The sequence below is a fragment of the Notolabrus celidotus genome, chromosome 20 (genome assembly GCF_009762535.1).
Source record: "Notolabrus celidotus isolate fNotCel1 chromosome 20, fNotCel1.pri, whole genome shotgun sequence".
NCBI lineage: Eukaryota > Metazoa > Chordata > Actinopteri > Labriformes > Labridae > Notolabrus > Notolabrus celidotus.
Window position 1 is genome coordinate 16,904,851 of NC_048291.1, and position 8,921 is coordinate 16,913,771.

The following is an 8,921-nucleotide window of genomic DNA, read 5'->3' on the forward strand; positions in this document are numbered from 1 at the left end:
TTGGGCTTATATCCTGAGATACATAGTTACAGCAAGAGTGATCGAACATTTATAGACCTGAGCTTGCTTTATGCTAAAAAATGTATTGCAATGTTCTGGAAAGACAATCAAAGTCCAAGTACTGCTCAATGGATAAGACAGATGTTGTCAAGCCTTCCACTAGAAAGGATAACTTACATATTAAAGGGTAAACAGCATATTTTTGAGAACATATGGAAACCTTTCATCAATTGTATTAAGGATTTAGAATTAATAGATGATCAAGTGAATGACTAAATTATGTGGACATTGCAGTTTCAAACATGTTGAATCTTTCTTTTTTTCACTAGGTGCTTTTCACATTCTGTATTTAATGTATTTATATACTCCAATTTGTATAGATTACCATCTATTGTAACAGGAGAAGTGTTCTTGTATTATTATTATTATTATTATTATTACTATTTTTTTTTTTGGGGGGGGGGGGGGGGGGGGGATGTAAAAAGCTGTAATTCATGCTGTTGAAAACTAAATAAAAATATTGTTGAAAAAAAAAAAAGGACTTCCTCTTCCACTCTGCAGGCTTCAAACAGCATAATCACACAAAGGAAGATTTTTTCATGACGGATCAATCAAGGGTGAGCACATCCAGCATGCCGAAAGTACGCAGGATCAGAAGTGGCTGGCATATGCAATGGAAATCCAGGGGGACTTACGAAAGGAAAGGTCAAGTGTGTGTGTGTGTGTGTGTGTGTGTGTGTGTGTGTGTGTGTGGGTGCGTGGGTGCGTGCGTGCGTGCGTGCATGCGAGCGAGCGAGCGAGAGAGAGAGAAAAGAGTGTGTGTGTGAGTCTGAGGTAGTAACAGCAGTGCGAATCCGAGTGGGATGAACTGAAGGCTGGAAGGTGCAAGTGTGTGGTATTTGGGGGTGTGAGACGAGGCAGGGGGAGAACTGATCTAGGTTAAAAAGTGTGTACACGTGAGCTTGCCTGCATGTGTTAGTGCCTTTGTCTGTGTCTGTTTGGTGTTCTCCATTAATTAGCCACAAAGGATACAACAAAGGACACACCCAACACGTTTACATGCACAGAGAAGTCGAGCTATAGTTATGGCTCAATTAGGCAATTTTATTGGACTGCTGTTCTTGTGCCATCATACACCAGCACAAGGTGCATACAAAAGTATGTCTGCCTCTGCTACGGAGGGTGGTGATATGCCTTAAGCTATTTATGGCACACATTTTGTGGCGTTTCCATTGACTAAAACCGGGACAGGTCCCCAAATTACTGAGCCGTACCGTCCCACTTTTTGGTACCCTTCTGTTGGGGTGTCAGACACACCGATCCAACCCCAGAAGGTGGAGCTAGAAACACTGCAGTCCGTTGATTGGTCAAAAGAATCGTCACTTCCCGTGCGACAGCGGAAATAACAAACATCACATAACCCCGCCATGTTTAAATCTCCAGTGGACTTCGGGAAGAAAACTTTTTTTTGGGGGGGGGGAAAATGGCGTCAAGAAACAGCGTTCCATGGTCAACCGCAGATGTGCAGACTTTCCTCCCGTTTTTCTTCTACGTTGCATTTATTAGCGGGGTACACTGTGACACGCCGCCCACCAAGTAGGGCACGGTTGGCTGTGGAAACGTAAACCGGATCAGGTGTTACAGATCCGACCCGTTCCAAACTGTACTGATCCATACCAGACCGCTTGGTGGAAATGAGCCAAAAGACTCACGACCCCCCTGCCCCTTGAAGTGATTTAATGTGGCTTCATTTAGCTGGTCTGCAGAAAATTTGCCTATCTATATGTAACCAAGCTAGGGCTGGAAAGCACACTCATGACAACACACATCTAGTTAATAAATTAGAAGAATGCTAGGAACATGAAAAGGCCTGACAATAAACTGTAGCTACAGCCACGGTTGCCTACACAGCCTGGACGGGGATACCTCAACACTGTTACTGAGCAGAGTCTTTAAATCACACTGTTACTGAGCAGAATCTTTAACTCAAGGCAAAAAGAACAAAAACATAGACAAGCTAAATAGAAAGGCAAAAAGAGACAAAAAGACACCAGAAAGACAAGCAAAAAGACAAGCAAAAAGACAAGTCAAAAGTGGCAATCTGTAACAAAATACATGAACGTTAACCACTTACATACAACAACAAACACACGGCACATTAAGATAAACAAAAACCAGTTGAGGTTTACCTCAGCTGTCCGCGACCCTATCACTTCGCTACCCCACGCTCGTACCGCGTACTATATGCGTTGCCGGCACACAACGATCCGCCAACCCGAAAGGAACACCGTCCTGCTCTGCCGCAGGTTAGGTTCAGGATAAGAGATCAGTACGTATAAAAGGCCCGCCTACTGACCAATCAATTCACTAGGAAGATGGCATGCCCATTTTTGGACAACCCCATAGAGCTAGGAGCGCAAATTGTACGAGGATCACTGAGGAGAGCAAGGGTCTTCATAGACCGGCAAAACCCTCTGTCTCTCCCGCAGGAGTCGTGCGCTGACCGTTCAGCAGACAGTCTTCATTGCATTACGTTTTTTTGCCACAGGCACATTCATGTATGCAGTCGGAGATGCCGAGAATTTAAGTAAGAACACTGTGTGTTCGGTAATTCACAAGGTTGCAGGTACACTTGTTGATACGTTGGATATGTTTGTCGTGTTCCCGGGACACTGGCTGACGCAGGCTTTAAAAGAAGGCTTCTACAAGATCGCAGGTAACCTGTACATTTAAATTTAAAATTCTTAATGAATAATCAAGATCATTTGACATACTGTTGATCATTAAATCCAGATTACCCTTTTCATAGGATTCCCAAGAGTGATTGGAGAGATTGATTGCACACACATCCCTATTAATGGCCCTTTGGGTGAGAATGAGGCAGACTACGTCAACCGTAAATCATTTCACAGCCTCAACGTTCAGGTGAATCATTAACTGGTAATTTGCAGAATCAAATGTATTTTTATCTTTTTTATAATACTCTTTTTTATTGATTTTTCAATTTTATAAACACAAACATTAGAACAAAATAAAACAAAACACATAGAAAACATAAAAAATCCCACCCCAAACTAACAGAGAGCGCTGCGCTGTACATATACATAAGACAAATAAATAAATGAAAAGACGACAGGAGACAGGTAAACATAGAGCACATGTAAGAAATAAATGAAAGGGCAAACAATCCTCATCCTCCAGGCACAGATGATAAGTTATGTCTTCAGCAAGAAGGAGTGCAGTGGTTCCCAGATCCTCCAGAACTTGTCTGGTTTTGGATTAAGGTCATGAGTCAACTTCTCGAGAGGAATAAGAGCAGAGATCTGTGATATCCACATGTCAACCGAAGGGGCCTGGGGAGTAGACCACCGCAGTAAGATACATTTTTTAGCTAGAAACAAAAGAATTGTCAACAAAGATGTAGTGTCCGAGTCGAAGGAATTGTCTGGAGTATGGTTAAGTAGACAGAAAGAGGGAGTCAGCAAAAACTGTTTACCAATCACCTTCTGGATTACAGAGTGAACCCCCTTCCAGAAAGTTTGAATGCGGTCACAAGACCAAAATAAATGGATAACTGTACCTTTATGAATGTTACATTTAGAACAGAGATTGGAAGTGTCAGGGAACATTCTCTGGAGGCGAACCGGTGTGTAATAGGTTCGGTGAAAAAATGTAAAGTTCTGTTCATGAATAGAGATTGAGGTACATTTAGGAAAAAAAACCTGCTACAAATCTTGTCCCAGTCCACATGGTTAAATGTCACCTCCAGATTGCCTCCCATTACGACTTTAGAGGGTCATAGCCTGAAGAATCAGAATAAAGTAGTGAAGTATATATCTTGGAAATCAGTCCTTTAAGAGATTTTGCCAGAATTACAATGCTTTCCAGCTCTGTCAGTCTCATGCAAACTTGCCTGTCCTCAAGAGGGACCCCACAAAGTGACGAATTTGGAGATATTTATAGAAATCTTTGTGGGGAATATTAAAATCAGCCTTGATTTGTTTGAAAGACTTAACAGAGTCGGAGACCATCAGATGTGTAAAGTTTGACAGGCCCTTAGATGTCCACTCCATCAAACCAATACTTCTAATCTGTACTAGTAAATCTGGGTTCAGAGCCAGGGGAGAATGCAAAGACATGACAGGGGAGATACTTAAGTATTTCTTCACATCTCGCCAAACCAGTAGTGTGTTATAAACCATTATGTTATTTTTGAGATGGTTTAGCTGATCCACATTATTTATAAAAGGGAGGGAGTTAAGCCTTCTGGGAAAGCAAGATAGGGATTCAAGGTCCAACCATCGAGAATCTTTTCTGTTCATAAACCAGTTTGACATTGTTTTAAGTTGAGCTGACCAATAATATAGTTGTAGATTAGGCAGGGACAAGCCTCCCAGATCCTTTGGCTTAGTAAGTAAAGAAAATTTAACTCTTGGGTGTTTGTTATTGATGTGTGAATTCAATGACTTAAAGAAGGCAGGGGGCCAAATAGCACGGGAGATTTTGAAATAGATAGTTCAAACGAGGAAGAATATTCATTTTTATAGTGTTGATTCTCCTAAGGAGGGAAGTTGGCAATGAGGCCCATTTTGTCAGATCATTCTTAACCTTTTGAATTAGAGGTGAGTAGTTAGTTTCAAACAGATTATTTAAGTCAGGGGTGACAAATATACCTAAATATTTGAAACCCCTCTTGGACACTTGAAAAGGCGATTGTATTGACATATCCTGGGGAATATAAAAATGTGTAGCAACCGACTTCCCTAGGTTAATCTTATAACCCGACAAAGCACTAAATGTGGCTATAGATTTCAGGACTGCTGGAATTGATTGCTCAGGTTTATTCAGATATAAAAGGACGTCAAATCAAATGTATTTTTAATCTGCATGCAATAGTGATAACTGAATAATTCTTGGACTACTCTGTGGAGCAGCCTTTTTGATGCTACAACCTGAAGCATTACTAACCATAAATTATTTTCCAGATGACTTGTGACCATAACTACCTTGTCACAAATGTTGAGGCAAAGTGGCCCGGGTCAGTTCATGACTCCCGGATCTTTAGGGAATCAAGGCTGTGCGACAGACTTGAGCAGGTTGATTATTGCAATTTTGCGAATTAGATTTTTTATTTAAACATTCATTGTGTGATACTGATGGTGGCATGTTTCTTGTGGTTTTCAGGGCTGTTCAGTGGGGTTCTGCTGGGAGACAGGGGCTATGCCTGCCAAGCATCACTAATGACCCCTTACCCTGACCCTGAAGCAGGACCACAAACGGCATTCAACGCGGCCCTGGCAAAGACCCGCTCCAGAATCGAGAATACATTTGGGATTCTCAAATCTAGATTCACCTGCTTGCGGGGGTTGAGAGTAGCCCCTGAGAGGGCCTGCAAAATAATAGTGTCATGTGTGATTCTTCACAACATTGCCACAATTCGAAAGGAAAGGGCCCCTATTGTGAACCCCCACCCCCCTGATGTTGTGGACCCAGTAACCTTGGACTTCCCCACTGGAAGGGCAGTAAGAGCAGCAATAACCGAACAATTCTCCACTTGAACAAAAGGACTTTTTCTTTTTCTTTCATTTATGCATCTTTATTTTTTTCTCTCATTTTCCACTCTCCCTTTCCTGTGAAGACAAACAGCTATGCATTATGTTGTTTCCTTAATTTAATTGTGCAGAAAATAGAATCAGTTATACCCTCTTCTCATGCTCCAGCTTCTCTATTTCCAGTTTTTTTTTTTTTTTATCAACAGTCTTTTATACCCCATGTCAAGCTCCAATTTTCTTTTGTACAGAGTCCTCACATTGTCAGCTCCAACCTGAAACGCAGCACAGTTTCTGCAATTCAAACACAATGCAGATCAAGCAGACAATCCTCATACAACAAGTTGTGCTTCATTACCACCTATGATCCAGTCTGCCGAGAGGTAGAGGCCTGATGCTCACTGGGGGAAGGATTCACCTCTTCCAGCTAAATTAAAATCATTGACATTGATTTAATATGACATGGGACAGTGCAAACCACAACCACCTTAGCAAGTCATCAGAGATAAATATAAATATATGAACATCCAGCCAAGTATCCACATTCCCAGGGTGTGAGTCATGTCAAGCGTCTACATGGTAAATACTTGATGAAATTTGAATAAAGAGTACCTCAAATGGTCTTTCTGAGCAAACAGACAGTGTGTCCTCATTAAGAGTTTCCACCTGAGAAAATCAAACATCTTTAGTGACACATTCAATGATCAGCAACATGAGATTACACGCAAGTGTGTGTGACATGCTGCCTTCACGGTTACCTCCAAAGGATTCAGGGTATTGGGTGGTGGCAGCAAAATTATCGAATCCCCATCAACTGCAGAAAGACAAAAAAGGTCTCTTCATGTCTCATTAAAAGCCAAGTAGCCCAATGATTGAGTAATTGAAATATATGTTAACCCCGTACAAATGCAGTCCGTCGAGAGCTGCCAGTTCCACCAGGGTCTGATGAAACCTGCACCCCTTCCATCAAGGGACAGCCTTCATTATTGTTGAGGGCAAGCTCCTCAGCAGGAGTGTAGTCCTGTGAGGGAGGGCCCCCTCCTGCCTTCCTCATGTCACTCTTTTTCCTGTTGGCTGCAGGTAAAGACATCATTGTATCTCCTATTATTCATGAAAAAAAACGTATGTAAGATAGAAATAAGTGTAGCCTACTTACCGCTTTGAATGATGTTTTTATATTTGTTCTTAACTTGTTCCCAAGAACGTTTTACACCTCCAGGGTTGCATCTTTAATAATGGGGTTAAAATATCATACCAGTGGCAATACTGCATGTGCAGAACATATTTATTTGATGTGAAATTGTAAGTGTAATTTGAATGGGATCTTGCATAAACTTTAACTTACGCATTCACGTGGTCTGCAATTTTCTGCCAACACTCCTTCCTGCATTTTGCGGCTGTGACCGTATTGCTTTTCGCAGTGATGATGTGTTTAAAATCCTCGTATTTGCGTAGAATAATTGTTTGCTCCTCGTTCGTAAAATATGCTGCTCTGCTCCCAGTGACTTTGTCCATGTTTGCGATTGGTCACAAGCTGCAAATCCCTTCCCTTTTATGTGAACGCGCTTGTGGGTTGATGAGACATATCTGGATTGACTCAACATGTTGATAACCAGCTTCGTGTGACAGTTTAGCGCGACCTCCTTTGTTAGGTTCAGTGAAGCCGGATCAGGAGAAGATATCTAGGATATGCTGAACTCGCTTCGTAGTATACCCCTCTGATGCTTTTGATAAGTAACTGTTTACTAACCCTAAACTTAGGAGTCATCGGGCAACAGAGGGCGGGAAAACTCATTAGATTTTCTATTTTCAAGGTTTTATTTCAAATTTAGCTACTATTTTTGTCTATTTGTTTTTTTGGATAAGACAGATGTTGTCAAGCTTTCCACTAGAAAGGATAACTTACATATTAAAGGGTAAACAGCATATTTTTGAGAACATATGGAAACCTTTCATCAATTATGTTAAGGATTTAGAATTAATAGATGATCAAGTGAATGACTAAATTATGTGGACATTGCAGTTTCAAAGCATGTTGAATCTTTCTTTTTTTTCACTAGGTGCTTTTCACATTCTGTATTTAATGTATTAATATACTCCAATTTGTAAAGATTACCATCTATTGTAACAGGAGAAGTGTTCTTGTATTATTATTATTATTATTATTATTATTATTATTATTATTATTATTATTATTACTATTTTGTTTTGTTTGTTTGTTTGTTTGTTTTTTTTTGGGGGGGGGGGGGGGGTTGTTTTGTTTTTGTTATGTCTTGTTTTTTTTTACTATAATAGGTAAAATGTACTATTTTTAGGTAACTTGAAAAAAAAAAAACATTCTGGAAGACATATCCCGACCCACACTTTTGGAACCCCTGCCCTAAATAAATGTTGTGTAAACTGGCAATGCACAGATCCTGAGAAAAGATGGCATCACAGCCCTATTTGCACCACAAATTGGACATTGAACATTGTGCACAAGGGTATTTAGCATCTTCTTATGCAAGCAGCAATTGTCAACAGTGTTCTTTACAATTTGTACAAAGGGATGAATTCAGAACATTTGAGTGTGATACACTAATTCGCCCATACACCGTAGTATGATCATAAAGTATAGCTAGGTTTTCTCTCTGAACATGCAGTTAAAGTTAACAACAAAGAGCAGACGTAAACAAACTAGTAGCCTGTCATCTTGCCGCATACACTACATACATAAAAATACAATACATATAACGACAAAGTTAATGGAGTGGTATCAATGTTTTCCAAACTGTCTCCATGAAAACGGACATAAGATTTAAAAAAAATCTCTACCTCTGAAGGTGTTTCCCAAAACTTCAGTTTTCTGTGATATAAAACTGTCAAATACAAGGTTTTATTTCCTATAAAAACAACATGATATGTTGAATTTTTTGACTCCCAGGAGTCATCACTAAGTTGCTGCTACTGCTTCTTGCTAATGCATTATTACAGGTTTCTCCAAATGTGTCTTACTGCACTGAATACAGCACTAGCATTATTGTCTTAAAAAGTAAAAGGTAAACGTCTGAATCTTGTTGAAGATGTTGAGCCCAATATTGAAGATCCAACCCAAACCATGACTTTCCATCCACCAGTTCATATTACATTTATAGTAATCTAGGCTTAAAGACTGATGAAGTTCAATTTTAAGCATCACCCTCAATACATAGAATAGAATACAAAAAGGCCTCTTCTGTCTTAAGATACCAAAATATTAGCTTCCTTGAAATGTACAAAACTGATCTACCACTCTAAACTGGAAGTATTAAATATGTGGATTAACCAGAAGCAGATCTGTGAAAGCACCACAAAGCCAGAAATGAAAAAAACATCAAAGGCATGACTCAACAT

At 40.1% G+C, this 8,921-nt stretch overlaps 1 protein-coding gene across 1 annotated transcript; it reads left to right on the top strand.

The window, feature by feature from the left end:
• The first annotated feature begins 2,375 nt into the window (after window positions 1–2,375).
• Window positions 2,376–5,627, top strand: LOC117831926 (putative nuclease HARBI1). Its single transcript, XM_034710834.1, is given in 5 exon segments — window positions 2,376–2,479; window positions 2,481–2,716; window positions 2,810–2,925; window positions 4,986–5,095; window positions 5,183–5,627. Coding segments are annotated over 5 exon segments (942 nt in total). The 3' UTR covers window positions 5,559–5,627.
• The last annotated feature ends 3,294 nt before the right edge of the window (window positions 5,628–8,921 follow it).